Here is an 18203-nt window from a genome sequence, read left to right on the forward strand (position 1 = left end):
GTAGAAATCTCTAAATTTCTTCAGGACTTTGCTGCGTTCAGGAACTGTGGGAATTGTTAACTTTTCTTGACTTCATTGATTCTCCAGGAATTTCCTAGATTAACTCAGACTTCAGTTCTCTGCATGTCGGGTCCAGATTTTGCCTCCATTATTGGGTTTTATTCAGACCGTTTTCTAAAGCTTCAGAATTTTTCTCCAGAATGAACCAATAAACAATCTGGACGGTTTTTATCGACGTCAGTCGTGAATTTGGACATGAACCACCGTGAGCTGAATGTGTAAGAAATCAGAAACTTGAGACAGAAAAGGTTTAAAATGTATTTACAGTCCGGACGTTTCCAGAACCGGAGCGGTCCGAGTTTCCAGAACCACATTCTGGTTCTGCTTGGCTCCGAAGTGAGATGAACAGAAAGAAGCGCTGAGGAGGAAACGGACCAGCGGGTCAATCAGAACCGCTGCTTCTTCAGAACTGATGCACGACTCGAACCGAGCTGGGTCAGAACCGGGACCAAGTTCAGAACTGGGCCTGAGGTCAGAACCGGGACCAAGTTCAGAACCAATATGGGTCAGAACCAGGATCAAGTTCAGAACCGGGACGGGTCAGAACCGGACCTGAGGTCAGAACCAGGACGGGCCAGAACAGGGCCTGAGGTCCGACTGGTTTCCATGGATTTCAGGTGATTTCCTGTCAACCTCCAGGTTCTGACCAAAATGTCTCAAAGTTCTCCAGAACCGGAGGTTCTGTCGTGATTTCCTGCCGAGTCGTGCCGCAGTTTTCCAGCAGTAACCTGACCTGTGATTGTCGCAGCAACTGAGCGACGCTCCTGGAGCGTCTGGTGAGATGAACCGAAACACGGAGAGACTTTATCCAAGCCGTGTTCGGGTCGGCGCCGGACGGAGAGCCTCCGGGTCTCAGTGCAGGCAGAACAGGAAATGAAGAAGCGTCTGAATGGAAAAATAACACTTTGATACGAAGAATCTGCAGATACACGAGCGACGCTTAAAGGCACAGGATATAAATACGCTGAGTCAGCAAACACACTGGGTCCACGTTCCTCACGGTCCAATCAGAACATTTGCTCCGCTTCCGCTTCCTGTTGGTCTCTGAAGGACAAATTTGTCTGGTTCGGTCCAGTCTGCAGCAGCTGGAGCTCAGGTACCGGTTCTGGTTGCCATGGTGAAGTTCTGATAAAGTTCTGGTGCGCTGAGGGAAAGCGGACGTTGGAATCCGGACCTTCACAGGGATTTTAGGAGTTGTTCAGGTTCTTTATGATTAAAGACGACCTGAGTGTTCATCATCTCGGTTCGGATCGGGTCGGAGCATGCAGGACCGGTTCGCAGAGCACAGCGGTCCAGAACCAGAACTTTCTGGGTCCAGACTAAAACACAATGAACCGAATGGACGTCTCCAGGACTGGAAGTCCTCTGCGGACGTCCAGATGGAGACGGGGGAAGTGAAGCGTGAGTCAGTCTGAGCGGCGGTGAGTTTAGCTGCCATAGAGGGCGAGGCGAACTCAGACTCCGCCCCCAAACATGGCCGCCAGGCGCAGGACGTCTACAGGAAGTCCAGCTCCAGCGCCTGGTGGAGGGAGACGAGGTCGCCGTGGGTGGAGATCCTCCAGAAAGGCATGTTGTGCTGCAGGAGGAGACGCCATGTTAGCTCAGAGATTAGCTTGCCCTGCCTGCCCCTTTTGCCTGTTTTCCCTGTCAAAGCTGAATAATCCGTTTTAATTATTGCTGTTTTGTTTGTTTATTCTGGATATTTAAAATGTCTTCCAGTTCCAGGGTTAAATATTCTTTAGAAGTTAACATACTTCCATTATTATTATTATTATTATTATTGTTTACTGCAGTAATTTCTGGGACAATTGATCCTCCAGTAAAGTTTGTTAAGACAGGATTACAGTTTAAGCTGTGAAACTGCGCCGCCTGCTGACAAAACCGGTAACTACACTGTAACCTGGAGCCATTAAAAGGAACAAGTTATACAAAATCCACTTTTTTAGCCCATAAATATTTTATTTTACCCTTTATATGTGAATAGTTATCTGACATGCATGGGCTGTAGTTAAACTACGCTCCATATTGTAGCTAGTTGGTGTGGATGCAGAGGGAGTAAATCCAGTCACACCATCACTGCCATGCCTTCATGTGAATGCGCGGTTCTGCAGGTTCTGCTGCTGTTTTCTATGGATTTACTGGAGGTCAAAGGTTAAATAAAGCGGCTGGAGGGAGACGGACGGTTAATGAAACGTAGCGAAAAACAATTGGTTCCTTTTCCATCACTATCTGGACCTGGAAACTGTCTCCAGAACATCTCCAGAACCTCGTACCTGCTTTGCTGCGAACTCCTCGTCTCGGCCGTCTCCGATCACCACATAGGTCACCTTCTTCCCAAAGCGAGAGACGATCCTCTCAAAGCAGCTCTCCTTCCCTGGGAGGAGAGGAGACCGTGAGGCTGGGCGGGTCTGGACCGGGTCTGGACCGGGTCCACCATGCCGGGTCATACCCACCGATCTTTGTGGCGCTGTAGATGTTCTCGATGGGGAAGACGTCTCCCAGGCCATACAGCAGAACCTTGGCCAGCGCTGGGACCAGCTGGGTCGTGGTCACCAACACGTTCATGCACTTCCCTCTGCAGAACAGAAAAACAACGTGAGCGGAAAGACCGGAACCGGGTCTGGGTCGAGCGGATCTGGGTCGGACCTGGACTGGATGAGCAGCAGGGACTTGAGAGCGGTGGTGATCCATGAGTCTGTGACGTTCTCGATCTCAGACTGCAGCCGCAGCAGCAGCTCCCTCTTTATGGGGTTCAGGAGGCCTGCAGCGAGACGACAGCACAGGGTCCAGATTCTGGTTCCAGGCCCGTGTTCACAAACAAGCCTGAAGTAGCTCTTAGTGATGCCAATTTATGAAAAATCTCTGAATATTTCCCTCGATAAGATAAAAGTTATTCACCAAGTATCTCAGGCCTGCAGAGAGGCGCTAACACGGCTAAACGTTCAGATCCTCAGAGTCTGACAGTCAACCTAGCAACACACCTAGCAACGGGGTCAACCACACCTAGCAACGGGATCAACCACACCTAGCAACAGGGTCAACCACACCTAGCAACGGAGTCAGCCACAGTTTGTCGTCTCCTCTGAAGCTGAGTGACTTCCTGTCAGGACGTTTTGTCTCCAGCGTTCCCCGTGAACTCTGGAAACGCTCTGTGGTCCAAACTCACCCCCCACGTTCCCCTTGTAGCTGCTGTAAATCTCTTTTAGGCGCCGGTACCGGAAGGCCAGCTTCCGCATCCACTCCACCCCCCCCTGGACCCCCGTGGTGGCCCCCGCCGCTCCGCCGGCGCCGCCCGAACCGTTGAAGCCGTCGGCCATGAAGTTGTAGTTACTGAGGAGGAAAAACACGGAGAGACTTCAGACGAGGGAAACCGGGCCGACGGTTCTGGGTGAATGACTGAACTGACCTCAGGTCCTGGCCGTTATCATCAGACGCCACGTCCTCGATATGGACCTGATCACATTCCTAGAAGAAACCAGGAGAAACATCCTTTACAAAAAGAACTAATCTGGTTGGTTACCTGAGGTTCTGTTGTACCTTACCTCCAGGTCGTTGAAGAACAGGTGAGTGTCGGCCAGCTCGAAGATCAGCTCCTCCATCTGCAGGCCGAGGTTCAGCATGGTCGCCGGGTCCTAAGCAACCAGAACCATGTTAAAATTATGGTTCTGGTCCGAAACTGGAGCTTCGGGTCAGAACCTCACCTTGCCGAACTTCTGTGCATATGTTCCGGTGAGCAGAGAGTGGAAGATGATGATGGTCTCATCCAGATCCCACAGGAAGACGCGCTGGAAGCAGCAGAGGTGAACATTGAGGCTCCGCCCCTTCCTGCAGGTGAGCTGCAGCAGCAGGTGAGCTGCAGCAGCAGGTGAGCTGCAGCAGCAGGTGAGCTTACCTCCAGGTCGCTGCTGGCGGGCGGCGAGCCGTCGGACTTCTTGGCCTTGGCTTTGGACTTTCCCACCGAGTTCCTGCGGCCGACCTCGTCCTGATCTCTGGCGCCCCCCGCTGGCGGGTTCTCAGGCGGCGATGCATCTGCAGCAGAACAGGTAAACAGATCGATGATACTGACCCGGCCCGGTCCAGACAGCCAGGGTTCTGACTGCAGCATCTGGGTCAGGAAGTTTTGCAGAACCTCCAGATGAACAGAACCAGCACCTGTGGGCGGTCCGGCTGGGGCGGCTTCTTCGGACTTCACTGCTGAATACCCAACTGCGCCGGTGCCAGTACCGGAGCCGTGCTCGTCAGCGCTGGGTGGTGCAGCAGGCGTGTAGTTGGGAGGAAGGTGGTAGTACTGGGAGAACTGGTTCTGTCCCAGTGAGCTGTAGCTGCTGAACTCCTGGAGGAAGGAAGAAGGAAGAGGTTGACTGGAGAGACTGGACCGGGTCAGACACCAGAACCTGGTACCAGGTTACTAAATACATTAAAAAGAAACCACCATAATCCTGATCACATGATCAATGAGCTGTCCTCTGATTGGTGGATGAAACCTGGTATGAACTGATGATTGACCTTTGACCCAGAGGTAAGTTTGGTTTGTTTCGCCGTTTAAAATGTTTGGTTTGCGGCGCTGCTGCTGTGAGACTCCATTAGAAAAAGTTTAATTAAATTTTCATAACGAAATGTAATCTGGACAACATGAACTCATTAGCAAACATTTTCTGTGGCATTCGGGTATCAATTATTAAGTCTTTATTTTATTTTTACTCGCTTTGTGACAAATATGCTAACTGGAAGTAGCATTTTCTAATAGGAAGTCTGGTTCTGGTCCCACAGGGAACCAGAACCCAACATGTTCTGCAGGGATTCTGGTTCTGGACAGAAGCGACAGGTCCAGATGCTCGTTTTGGCCTCACCTGCGGTCCGGCGGCGGCGCTGCTGACAGCGGTTGAGGAGGGGATGTTGGAGTAAACGCTGGACGTGGTGAAGCTGGAGGCTGAAGGCAGAAACAGCATCATTTCACCTCAGAGAGAGGGAGAGTGTGACTCTGTGTGTGTGTGTGTGTGTGTGTGTATAGGAGCGTGCGCAGCTAGCCTTGGCTGGGGTAGGAGTAGTGCAGCTGGCCCGGCTGGGTGGAGGTGTAGGCTGTGCTGAAGCTGAGGAACCCCGTCTGGCCACCGGGGGGCGCCTCAGGAAGCCCTGTCTCCGTCTTCACACCTGGCCACAGCGCACCTGCAGGGGGCGCAGCGGGGCAGGGTCAGAGCACGGCGGAGGCATACAGAGGCATGATGCTGCGGGAGGAAGGGGCGGGGCTAACCGAAGGGCGGGAGGCCGTAGGTCTGACCGCTCTGAGGGAAGGAGGAGTAGACAGCGGACTGGAACGCCACCTGGCTGCTGAAGGACGTCACTGCAGGGCTGGAGCAGCATCGCCATGGCAACACAGAGGACAGCACAGTCAGATCAGCCTGAAGGAGACAAACTCTCCATGGCAACCAGTCGCAGGCGCCACCCCCTGCTGGACAGGAGCTCTGAAATCAAACTACACATTTCTCCTCAAGGGGGCGACCTCGAGTGACGCTCTGGCCCGGCTGCGACCAGAACCCGACCAGAACCACCTGAGCAGGGATAAACTGTGACTGATTAAAATGATTTAGTTATTAATCTAAATTCTCCCATCAAACATAAAATATTTTCTCAGAAGCTTCACTTTTACTTCATCACTTATTTATTTCAATCCTCTGCGGTCATATCAGGATGAACTGATCGATATGATCGATAACCGATATATTGACCTCTACTGTTTCGGTTAAACATCCCACAATCCTTTGCTGCATCACTGTCACATGACCAAACAAACAGCAGCCGATTCATTCATCCTGATGTTCAGAAAGCAAGGTGTGATTGCTAAACGTTAGCATGAACTTCCAGGACCGGTGTGGGCCTCCAGAATCGGGCCGGTTCTGTCAGAATCTCACCTGGCCTCCTGGTAGACCTGCTGGCTGTAGTCGGACTGGGCCGAGTCGCCATCTGGAAGACAGAACAGGTTCTGAGTGAGTCCGATCCAGACACGCACGCTTCCTCAGCGCCGGCGCCGTACCTGGATGGGAGAACGAGTCGACGGAGTCGCCGATCGGCCGGTCCGATTCTCCTCTGGCGCCGCTCGGCTGGTCCTGCTCACCTGCAGGGAAAACAAAAACATGCAGGCGTCTTTACACGCTGCAGCAACATGCTAACTACAGGAGGCTCAGAGAAAACAGCTGGAGAACAGGAAGGAAGGAGGTTCTGGTTCTGCTCACCTGGGTCCAGCCGGGCCGCAGACAGAGCGGAGAAGGAGCCGTCCTCCTCCGATGAAGCCAGAGCAGCAGCTGGAGTCCTGTCTGAACTCAGACTCCTGAGAGCAGAGAAACTTCATCTGGGTTACAGATTAATGCTAATCTGAGGAGAAATGATGATAATCCAACCTGAGCTCCGACTCCTGCTCCCCGTCGGCCTCCAGCTTCGCCTTCTTCACCTGAATAAACCGAACAAGCCGAGTCTCAGAGTTGGAAAGAAAACGTTTGTTTTTACGATCTTTCAGATTAACTGGAGATTACAGATTATTTACTGTTTTCCAACTACTATAAACCAGTTCAGATGGGAAATCGCCTCATCGCATCTCCAGAGTAAAAGCATGAATGAATCTTTGTGTCACCGGCTGCATTTCAAGCTGAACACCAAACAGTCAAACCAGATTTAGTCAGATTAAAGCTACGTGTGAATGCTGACGCTGCGACTCACCGGCAGCTCCTGCGGGTCGTCCATCTCTGCGGCGGGGCGCGCCGCCACGTCTCCAGGCTCAGCTACGCTCTGCAGTGGGACCGCCGCTCTGGACCCTGCTTCACACAAACACCGGCGCTGTGAGGCGGCTCCGCTCCTCCCGCCCCATAAATACCCATCAGCGCCCCCGCCCCGCCCGGCGCCACAGGAAGTGCGGCGCCTCGCTCTGATCCGCAGCACGAGACCTGCAGGTGAGGCACGTGTGGACCTGGCGTTGACCAGCGTCTCCATCACGGCGGTGATCTGTGGATTAGGGGAGCGGGCCGCCTTACACGAGGCATAACCTACATTCAGGGAAATCATCTCCGCCCAGCATTATGAGCCCAGGTGCAGCAACACTCGCCTGGCCGGATAAGATCTAACCTGGATTTGTCCATCGGGCACAGCTGGAGGCGCCCAGCCGTTATCTCCCTGACATAATGCCGAGAGAGGCCCAAAGTGGGTCAGACGGCTAATTTAAAACCGCCAGACGTGTCGGCCGGCTCCTCGCCGAACACGTTCTGGGAGAGAAACGTGCCGCGTGAATCCGTCCACTCAGCCGCAATAACTACTTACACAAGCTTTAGATAACGGCATCACTAAACTGTCACAACAGCGAGGAAAGGAGGCCAGAGCGGAAAAACCAACTAAAAAAAGATTCACAAAGTTCAGCAGGGTTCAAGACAGCGAAGCAACCAGTTCAACAGAACCAGAACTAGACCAGGACCAGGTGACTGGGAAGAACTGGGCTGATCCTTCCCTGGGCTGATCCTTCCAGGCTTTAGAACCTCCTGGAACCAGGAAGAAAATTGGCAGAACGTCTCCAACCTCCAAAACCCAACGCCAAGAAGGAAAGACATCAGCAATGACCTCAGAGAAAACTACTTCCTGTTTGAGATCAGGACTGATGGAGACAGACTGATGCATCCATCCAGTCTAAATGTAACCCGTCAGGAGTCAGACAGACGGACTGGGTTGCTCTGTGCCAGCCCTGCGGTTCACAGGTTCTGGTGTGGAAATGTTTGGGTTCCCTCCTGGTACTCCGCCGTCCCTCCACCATCCAGTAATGTTGGTTTTTAGGGTAACTGGGCCCTGATCAGTGTCTCTGAATCGCTGTAATAAAAGCCCAATAAGGGCGGCGGGTTCTGCTGCCCCAGATGGTTCCAGATGTTTGTGCTCAAAAAAGTTTTAATAACGGAGTTTTGGTGAAAATGTTTCAGAAGATTTGAGAAAACCAAACAAATAATGAATAAGTCTGCTGAGGTCATTAATGGTGGACTGAGGAGAGGAGTGGAGGTGTTATCGGCTCAGTAGATAGAGAGCAGAACCGGTACCGGGTCCAGTCTGGTGTGAGTCACAGTTGGTGGTTCTGACTGAGTGTTGGACTGGATCGGAACCAGGTCTCCGCAGAACTGGATGATGTGAGGGAATCTGACTCAGGTGTTGAGCAGGGATGGAGGTTCTGGACCCGGCTCTTCCCGAATCTGTTTCAGCCCGGAACCGGCTCTGTTTACCTGGCGGCAGGTAAACATCCTGCTGCTGCTGTTAGACAGCTGACTCCAGGAAATACACCCCACCGAGCTCACCGTGAGAGTGAAGCCGTGAACACGGCTACTTCCTGGAAGGAAGCAACTCATCTCTGAGGAAACCGGACCGACACATGGATCTGGACCGGAACACTGCAGACCGCGCCAGGAGTTAGTCTGTACCCAGCAACGGGAACGCAAAGTCCTGACGTTAGCCAGCTGAAGCTAACTTCCTTTCTGACTCCTTCTGTCGGGTTAAGCTGCGCCGTTAGCGGCGGCCCGACACTTCATTACTGGGAATAATTCAGGCGGAACCACACAATATTCCGGCGGAACCAGGGTGGGAAAGTTTTCTGCTCCAGGGATTAGTCGGTCCCACCAGGCATCGTGTGCCAGATACTGAACCCCGGAGCAGCAAACAGCCCCCCCCTCCGGCTCCCAGGCAGCCCTCTGCCCGGACACCGCAGCCCGCAGACCGGCCTTACCATGGAAGGGGATCCGGGAGCGCCTCGATCCACTCTCTCCCCGGGAATCCACGCAGGAAAGCTTTGTCTGTTGTTAGGAAGCACTATCTGGCAGGAAGGAGCTCCTACGGGATCCGCGGCGCATGCGCAGAACGCTCACATCGCTGAGGTCGCTGGCGCAATGAGGGTTGACAGGTGAGAGGGAACAGGAGCGGGGTCAGAGGTCAAATCCTGCCAGAAGGAAGCAACTGCTGCTGCTCATCAAGACTTCCGTTGGTTCCCAGATGTTCAGGAGACTCGAAGTAAAGAAATGGTGTTGGATTATTCTAAAAATGAACAAGAGAAACCAAACATGAGCAGTTTGAGATGTTTTATCGCTGGGATCAGGATCCTGTTGATGGATTTACAACCATGGGGCCCCTGGGCCTGAAACCCATTTGGGGCCCGATCCACTAAAGGGAAGTTATTTTGCTAACACAGCAGGGTCATTCTCTGAATTCGGAGCATTTTGAGTCTCACAAGTTTATCTCAAAGATTTTCATATAATGCAAACCACATTTTTTGAGAAAATCAATAAATGGAAATATCCATGTGTCTTCGTAATATAACATGCAAATATATTTTAAAAATTATGTTTTGAAAATTATGTTTGAATAGACCTTAATCCTCCCTGGCAAGGTCTATTCAGGAGTTCTGGAGAGGAGGGTCAGTCAGATAGTTGAACCTCAGATTCAGGAAGAGCAGTGTGGTTCTGGTTCTGGTCGTGGAACACTGGACCAGCTCTACACCCTCAGCAGGGTCCTGGAGGGTTCTGGGAGTTCGCCCAACCGGTCTACATGTGTTTTGTGGACTTGGAGAAGGCGTTCGACCGTGTCCCTCGGGGAGCCCTGTGGGGGGTTCTCCGGGAGTATGGGGTACCGGGCCCTTTGATACGGGCTGTCAGGTCCCTGTATGACCGGTGTCAGAGTCTGGTCCGCATTGCCGGCAGTAAGTCGGGCTCGTTTCCGGTGAGAGTTGGACTCCGCCAGGGCTGCCCTTTGTCACCGATTCTGTTCATCACTTTCATGGACAGAATTTCTAGGCGCAGCCAAGGTGTTGAGGGGATCCAGTTTGGTGGCCTTAGGATCTCATCTCTGCTTTTTGCGGATGATGTGGTCCTTTTGGCTTCATCAGGCCGTGATCTGCAGCTCTCGCTGGAGCGGCTCGCAGCCGAGTGTGAAGCGGCCAGGATGGGGATCAGTGCCTCCAAATCCGAGGCCATCATGGTCTTGAGCCGGAAAAGGGTAGAGTGCCTTCTCTGGGTCAGGGGGGGTGTCCTGCCCCAAGTGGAGGAGTTTAAGTATCTCGGGATCTTGTTCACGAATGGGGGAAAAAGGGAGCGGGAGATCCACAGGCGGATTGGTGCAGCGTCTGCCGTCAAGCGACGCTGTACCGGTCCGTTGTGGTGAAGAGAGAGCTGAGCCAAAAGGCGAAGCTCTCGATTTACCGGTCGATCTACGTTCCCACCCTCATCTATGGTCATGAGCTTTGGGTCATGACTGAAAGAACGAGATCGCGGATACAAGCGGCCGAAATGGGTTTTCTCCGCAGGGTGTCTGGGCTCTCCCTTAGAGAGAGAAGCTTAGTCATTCAGGAGGGACTCAGAGTAGAGCCGCTGCTCCTTCACATCGAGAGGAGCCAGTTGAGGGGCATCTGGTCAGGATGCCTCCTGGACGCCTCCCTGGTGAGGAGTTCATGTCCCACCGGGAGGAGGGGAAAACCCAGGACACACTGGAGGGACGATGTTCCTCTGCTGGCCTGGGAACGCCTTGGGATTCCCCTGGAGGAGGTGGAACAAGAGGCTGGAGAGGGAAGACTGGGCCTCCCTTCTGAAGCTGCTACCCTGCGACCCGACCCCGGATAAAACGGAAGAAAACGGATGGATGGATGGATGGATGGATGGATGGATGTTTTGAAAAGGTTTATGGGTTGTTGAAGCGTAGAGGTCAGCCAAATGAGCATGAACCCACTGACCACTGTTCATTTTTCACTGTCTTTGATTTTGCATAAAACATTTGAATTATGTGGAAAAACTTTCTTTAAACTCCATGTATTTGGATTTTAAAAATAATGGATTTATGTGATAACAGTAGCCTTATTTTTAAGGCTCATGTTTGTTAGAAAAAAAAAGATGAATTTGTTTTGAAACTAGTTTCCCAACATTCCCACACTTTAGCACAAAACATGGAAGTTTTGTAAACTGTAAATAGGGCATTTTAAGTAAGCAAATCTGTATGTGTAAAATATGCACTGTTTTAGAAAGTTTTACTGCCGTGTTTACAACATACTGCCTCTATGTTAGTCTGAAATCAGTCATGACTCCTAGAAACTTGGTATAAAACTCTTTTAATGACAGCTCCGTTTATTTGACGATTTTTAGCTTCGGAAACCATAAATCTGAAGAATATCTATTAATAACCCCAGAAACACATCTCATCAGCCCACATCACCAACAAATGCGTCACTTGTTTTTGTTTTTTTGGGACACTAACCATCTTTTTGTGTGACGTCATTCCCGTCGGCAGCCTACGTCACTCCGTGTGACAAACGGTGCGGAGCAACAAATATAAATAATGACTAAAACAGCCCAAGTTAATGTTTGTAGCTTAGCTATTCTCTATTTCTAAAGCATTTAAAAGATGTAATAAACATGAGATAACTCGATATTTTAATTTTGCTGAGATGAGGCTGAACATGCAGCTGTGGAGCCCCCTGGCGGCCAGGTGGAAGAAACGCCTCTGAACTGAAGCGTGAACATGACTCCATCTATGACTGAACTATTGATTGAACACTTTCATTTTATCAGCATTCAGGTTGTTATGCATGCCTCTGGCTTTTAGTTGTTGATGAACGTCGGCATCTAGTGAAGTTGAAAAATAATTTCTGTGCGACTATTTTCATTCCCTCTGGGATGACAGGAACGGTGTTTTCTGTGGGATTAAAGGAAACAGTCAGGTTGAGTTTGAAATGTTTTATTTAGCATTTCTGATCCAGATCTCAGCTCAGAGTTTCACCTCAAGGAGCCAATTTTCTGCTTTACATGAAAATAAAAACACAGAAAAACAAACAAACTTCCAAATATGGAAGAACTTCAGGACGGTTTCCTTTCCGGGAACATTTCCTCTCCAATCCAATCAGGAACAACCTTCCGCATCCAGATCAGGAGATATTCTATGGGAACTTTTTATTGCACTTTCCAGAACCGGGCCGAGCCGGATCCGGCCTGCGGTTCCTGTCCAACCAAACGAAGCACTTCTTTAAGACTGAAGTTCTAGAAGGTTCCAGAGGGACGGAGATATGTTTCAACATGGATCAGGCACAAGACAACACAGTTCTGCTCTACATGATGCATAAACACAGACGCTACGGTGGTGGTGGACAGTACCGAACGGTACCGGGTTACCGCTGGTTCTGACCCGACATGAGTCCATCAGAACCAGCTGGGAATATCCTCCGATATGTACAGGTGGAAGAGCTGCAGGTCGTTTGCAGGTTTCCTCCTCAGGTCGAGGACAAACGGGTCGAAGGAAGCGTCGCTTTGGTCCCGGAACCGGAAGCAGAGATGTTTGGACCCTTCGGTTCCGAAGCTGCTCGGCTTCTCTTTGACCCTCGTTTCCTCGAGTGCAATTCAGCTTCTGCGTGAAAACACGAATAGGAGGAGCAGAACCGAACCGGTCCGGTAACGAAGGCGTCTCCTCCGAGGTCCAAACGGCGACACAGCTTCATTCCCAACGTCAGGCACTTCCTGTCACGTCACCAGCGGCTCCAGAACCGGCCCAAACACGCCTCAGGTCCGGAAACGCCTCTATTTGGCACATGCTCTCCTGTCGGGTCGGTTCAGCCCGTAGGCGCTGCAACACGAGTCCCTCCAGAACTGCTCGTGTCCGGACCAGTCCGGTCACATGAAGGCATGGTCGGACGGGGGTCCGTAGGAAAAGCCCGGGAAGGCTCCGGCCGCCTCCCGGACGCTGCCGGTCACCGCGGCCGAGTCGCTGCAGAGGGAGGCGGACACCGGCAGGTGGGTGAACTCCGGGTCGAAGTGCCGCAGGTCGGTGGGACCGGACTGGAGAACAGAGCGGACCGGACGTCAGAACCGGGGCTAGCAATTCAAATTTATTAGCCTAACATAAAAATAATGGTTTATTTTTTAATATCATGTATAAATATCAGGTTCAAATGAATTAATTAGTTAACATCCTAGATATTTAGCTCCAAACATGATAATCTGAAGCAAATTGTTTAGTTAGTAAGTTAAATATTTAGTTAGCTGGTATTTAGCTTGTAGTTAACCTAAATATTCTTGCTTCAGATTAAATACGTAAACTAAATGTCTAAATATTTAGTTTGGAGCTACATATTTAATTTCAGATAAACATTTAGCTTGCTAAATGAATATTTAGTTTGAAACTGACATTTATAAATAAACATGATGAAAATATGACTACAAAATGGACCTCTATTTTTCACTCTTAAAACTAAATAAACTAAATTATGATCTTTTTTATGGCTTTCTACTTAAAGACAGACTGAATCATTCACTGCTCAACATTTAGCTGCTGGTTCTGATCCGGGTTCGGGGCTGGATCAGAACCAGCATCGGTTGGTGTGACCGTACCACGGAGGGGACGAACGGGGGCGCCACCTTCTTGGCCATCAGGTCGTCCCAGTTGATGGGGGAGAAGAAGGAGTGATACTTGAGCTCCAGCTGCAGGGAAACACCAACACTATGAGGTCCGGTCCCTGTCGGGACGGCGCCGCGGCGGTTCAGGCAGACTTACGAAGTCGTCGTTGGCCCCCAGCCGGCTGCAGCGCTCCTTCTGCAGCAGCCCCTCCAGCAGCTCCCTGCCGGCATTGGACACATTGGGCTTCAGCACCGGCGCCTTGTGCAGGATGTTGTTGTACATCTCCGCCGTGTTGCGGCTGTAGAACGGCGGCTGAGGGAGACGGTTAGCCGGTTAGCGGCCAGTTCAACAGAGAAGAGCAGAAAGCAGCAGAAAAGGGACAGAGTGAGACTCACGAGTCCGTAGAGCATCTCGTACAGAACCGAGCCCAGACACCACCAGTCCACGGTCCGGTCGTACGCCTGCTTCTGCAGAACCTCTGGAGCCAGGTACTGGGAAACCAAACCGTCACAAACCGTCACAAACCTCCTGCAGCGTCAGACGCTTTACTACCAACAAATTAAAAAACATGTATACACCTGCATATAAAGACATACACTGCAAAAACGCTTATTTCAAATTATTTTTGCCCAGTTTATAGAGAAAATGTCTCAGTAAACTTGAAATAAGACAAAACTAACTGACAAGTAACATTTCTCCAAGATATAAGAACTTTATGTAAATAATTGATTTTTTGTAAATGACTAGTTTCACTGTTGGATTCTGTCATTTATATGGCAAAAAAAAAATCACTATTAAGGATTTATTTACATAAAATAAGCTCCGGTTTGTTTACTGAAAACAAACTTATTAGTTTTGTCTGATTTCAAGTGAAATGAGATTTTTGCACTAGAAACTAAACAAAACTACAGAGTAAGATTTTGAGTTTTTACAGTGTCCAAAACAACAACAATGTGTAAGATGAGAATCATTTCAGCTACTGGTTTATTCAAATAGTGAGAAGAAGTTTACACTTGTTTAATCTGGTTTATTCTTGAATATACCCTTATGTCAAAATGTATTTTATCAATCACTAGAAAACATAATTTTATGCTACATATATCTGAATAGTCTAAGAATATTCTGTATTATTTTACGGTTTATGTGTATATTCCATCTTCCTTATAACCATCTAAAAGCTTTTTTTGGACTCGTTTATGATTTTACATTTATTCATTTCTTTATCCATGCAGCTTCATGAAGTCACTCCACACGTCGTTCTTATTTTATGGTTTTTAAAATTGATATCTTCTCTTTCTGAAAGCATTTTTGAATATTTCCTGTTGATGGATTCTGTTATTACTTTGAGTTTAACCGGATCCAGACGTAATAACTGTAATTTAAAAAGTAATAACGGTAGTTTAAATGTTTTCTGGCGTTTACCTCCGGCGTCCCGCAGAAGGTGGACGTGGTTCCGTTGGGCTCCAGGCCTTCCTTGCAGAGTCCGAAGTCGGTCAGGACGATGTGGCCCTGCGAGTCCAGCAGGATGTTCTCAGGCTTCAGGTCCCTGAGGAACACCGGACAGCAGGCGGCATTAAAACCTGGGACCCCCAGCGGCCAGCGGAGGGCGCTGCAGGATCAGCCTCACCTGTACACGATGTGCAGAGAGTGAAGGTAGCCCAGAGCGCTGGCGATCTCCGCCGCGTAGAACCGGGCCCTGGGCTCCAGGAAGACCCGCTCCCTCTGCAGGTGGTAGAAGAGCTGCAGGGAACAGACGGAGTCAACATCCGGACCGAACCGAACAGAACCGGTCCCTTCCGGCTGCACACTGACCTCTCCTCCGTTGACATAGTCCAGGACAAAGTAGAGCTTGTCGGTGGTCTGGAAGCTGTAGTGCAGCCCGACCAGGAAGGGGTGCTGGACGTTCTTCATCAACACGCTGCGCTCCGCCATGATGTGCTTTTGCTGGATCAGAACCGGACCAAAACCGTTACACTCTGTCCCACCAGGAGCCGCTCACCTGCTGCCGCCGCTGACTCACCTCCTTCTTCTTCAGGATGATCTTCTTCTGCAGAACCTTGACGGCGTAGTACCTGGTAGTCTCCTTGTGCCGGGCCAGCAGAACCTGAGCAGAACCGGGTCCAGAACCGTCAGAGGAGAAACGAAAACGATGCTAGGAGCAAAGCGGAGATCACTCACCTTCCCAAAGCTGCCTTTCCCAATGATCTTGAGGTAGTCGAAGTCACACGGTTTGATCCTGAGAGACACAATAAATCAGCTTCCTGTCTGATCGCCGACTTCAGTTCATAAAACAGGAAATGAGCAGAAACTCACTGAGTGTCCTCGGCCAGCGACGAGCGCGGACTCAGGTACATCTGAAAGACGAGCAGGAAAAAACAGAAACTCAGAACCAGCAGATCGTCTCAGCGGCTCACACTGATCCAGAACTGCCAGTGGATCAGAACCATCAGGTCTGATGACGCCAACTCCCACCTGCAGGTGGCAGCGCTTCTTCAGAGAATAAAAATGTTTCTGTTCATTCTGTCCAATAGTTATTGGATTTTTAGATGTGGATTTTTTGGAAGAATTTAAACGAGGAAAAAAAATATTGTTTTTACAGCAGATCAAAAAATCAGTAGTCTAACAGCAAAATCTGCTAAAAACAACCAATCTAAAATATGAATATTAATACCAGATCAATACTTTAGTTTCAGATTCCCTCTTGATATTTAACTATATTTTCAAAGTTATTATAGTTTCTGAACTCTTCCTCAAAGACTGTTTCTAATTTTTCACACTTTATTTGGGAACAATGAACAGATTAGTTCTGTTTTTCTACTTCTTTCTGTTTATTGTATAAATATGTTACTGACATATTTTGTAGACACTCTAAGCTTTGTCCAAGTTTTAACAATAAGATTCGAAGGAAATAAAACACCAAAAGGTCAGGAGTTTGATAATATATCAAACTTAAACTATAGATAGCATAAGTATGTCAGACTGAAACCAGATTATTGATTATGATTTATTTTAAATAAAAGGTGGAAAGTGAAGAGATGAACTTACTGGACTTCCATCTTCAGCTTCGTTCTGATTCTCATCGATCTTCAGGAAGTTGTTCACCTCAGAGCTGCAGCACAAAAACAGAGAAACATTAAAAAAATAAACATTAAAATGTTCTTTCTGATCAGACCACAGGAGGTGCAGGTCAGGGGTCAGCAGGTGACCTCTGGCTGTTCCTCAGACGGGACAGTCCAGCCTGTCCCGTCTGAGGATCGGCTTAGAGCCGCCCAGCATGTCTGACTTTCTCCCGCAGGCGGCAGCAGCGGTGCAGTGAGTCACGGAGTAATCCCAACCAGATTTACCTCCAGGAACATCAGGGATTAGACTATTCTGGCTTCCTGGAGGCAGATTAGCAGCGGGGGCAGGAAGCCTGTACTGGGGCAGTTATGGACCAGTTTTACCCCCTGACCCGGGGCAGTTATGGACCAGTTTTACCCCCTGACCCGGGGCAGTTGTACCGCCTTTGCCCCCTCAGATACTCACTGCTGGCAGATGTGCGGGGTCGCCGCCAGCTTCTGGATGAAATCGTTCAGACCCATTTTCCTCTCCTTGATAAAAGCTGCAGAGAGAGAGAAAAAAAGAACCGGTCTGATTAAGAACGATCCGAACTGTGATCTGGACATCTGAACGTTCCTTCTGCGGTCAGTTGTTGCGTGATTGTTAAAGATTTGTGCAAAGCTGCAGCTTATTAGTTACGCAACCAGCCGGGTTTCCATTCATGCAGAACCCAGCGGCTTTTTCCATTCAGCCCGTCACACAGTCCTACTGCGCAGGCGCACTGGCTCCGCTATTTAAATTTAAACCGCATTTCCGTGAAAACAGACTAAAGTTCGGGTTAGAGTGCTGGTGTGTGGTGAAGGCGCCGGGTTCGGGCCTGGTACCGGTACCGGTACCGGCTCCGGTAAAGTGCGGGTTGCTGTGAGGCTCACCGGTCAGAACCGCAACGATCCCCCGCATCTTGCAGTAGGTCAGGTCGCATCCCGCCTCGGTCACCGCCATGTTGAGCGCTGCGCAGCGGGAAGCCAGTTCGGACGGGAATCAGAACCGAATCTCCAAACGCAGAAAATAAACAAGAATCCTCCCGCGGTTCGGTTCCGACGGTCCGGTGGATCTCCTCTGAAGCGGCGCGAGACTGCTGCTGCGCGAGCCCGACGCGCCGCTTTATAAGGGACACGTGGTGCCGGCAGACCCCGCCCCCTGCTGCGTCACTGGTAACCACAGCAACTGGGCCGTGACGTCACGGGATTCCGCTGCAGCGGCAGGGATGACGGTGATGAAAAGGAGGAAGATGAAGAGTTTCTGTCCTGCGCCATCACGCGCTGCAACATCTGCAACCTTTGACCCCGGAACCAGAGGCCCAGATGTTCCGACGGTTCTGACCCAGAGCGGCTTATGGACCAGCGGTTACGTAAAGCCGGAGCTGTGACGTCACGCAGCAGTCCAGCTGCTCCACTAACCAGCAGTTACATAACTGAGTCCGCAGCATCCGGAACCGGTCCAGTTCAGTTCGGAACCTGTGCCAGTAGAACCTCCTCCAACCTCGCAGCCCAAAATCTAATTATGACGTCACTGATCACGTTTCATTTCATATCGTTTCAGTTTCAGTCTGAAACTGGAAATATGAACCATTTTCTCCTTCGGCGGATTAAATTACTCTAATTATCGCTGTTAATTTTTTTAATGTGTAACAAATTGTTGCCATGGAGACCAGCAGCAGTCTC

General features: G+C 50.1%; 2 protein-coding genes across 4 annotated transcripts; both read right to left on the bottom strand.

The window, feature by feature from the left end:
• Window positions 1-305: 305 nt before the first annotated feature.
• On the bottom strand, window positions 306-8941 carry eya3 (EYA transcriptional coactivator and phosphatase 3). Of its 3 annotated transcripts, XR_003597888.1 has the most exons (20): window positions 8801-8939; window positions 6772-6866; window positions 6456-6505; window positions 6291-6385; window positions 6092-6172; window positions 5970-6021; window positions 5312-5409; window positions 5089-5226; window positions 4911-4990; window positions 4213-4393; window positions 3953-4089; window positions 3762-3845; window positions 3603-3692; window positions 3467-3525; window positions 3227-3390; window positions 2707-2821; window positions 2514-2635; window positions 2334-2434; window positions 1043-1636; window positions 306-945 (listed from the first exon to the last, which is right to left on the bottom strand). XR_003597888.1 is itself a non-coding variant. In XM_028036243.1 (19 exons), exons 2-19 carry the CDS (start codon window positions 6793-6795, stop codon window positions 1556-1558), a joined length of 1752 nt encoding a protein of 583 aa, XP_027892044.1. In that variant the 5' UTR covers window positions 6796-6869; window positions 8801-8941; the 3' UTR covers window positions 306-1555. The 3 variants fall into 3 exon arrangements, 2 of the variants coding, with proteins under 2 accessions (XP_027892044.1, XP_027892043.1); XM_028036243.1 differs by having other exon boundaries at window positions 306-1636; window positions 6772-6869; window positions 8801-8941; XM_028036242.1 differs by having other exon boundaries at window positions 306-1636.
• Window positions 8942-11774: 2833 nt separating this feature from the next.
• Window positions 11775-17636, bottom strand: LOC114156054 (serine/threonine-protein kinase Sgk1). The gene is made up of 13 exons (XM_028036258.1): window positions 17412-17636; window positions 16966-17041; window positions 16486-16549; window positions 15754-15794; window positions 15619-15676; window positions 15461-15544; window positions 15253-15384; window positions 15068-15180; window positions 14863-14986; window positions 13836-13931; window positions 13597-13752; window positions 13434-13523; window positions 11775-12881 (listed from the first exon to the last, which is right to left on the bottom strand). Exons 1-13 carry the CDS (start codon window positions 17479-17481, stop codon window positions 12717-12719), a joined length of 1269 nt encoding a protein of 422 aa, XP_027892059.1. The 5' UTR covers window positions 17482-17636; the 3' UTR covers window positions 11775-12716.
• Window positions 17637-18203: the final 567 nt, after the last annotated feature.

Source organism: Xiphophorus couchianus, chromosome 13 (genome assembly GCF_001444195.1).
Source record: "Xiphophorus couchianus chromosome 13, X_couchianus-1.0, whole genome shotgun sequence".
Lineage (NCBI taxonomy): Eukaryota > Metazoa > Chordata > Actinopteri > Cyprinodontiformes > Poeciliidae > Xiphophorus > Xiphophorus couchianus.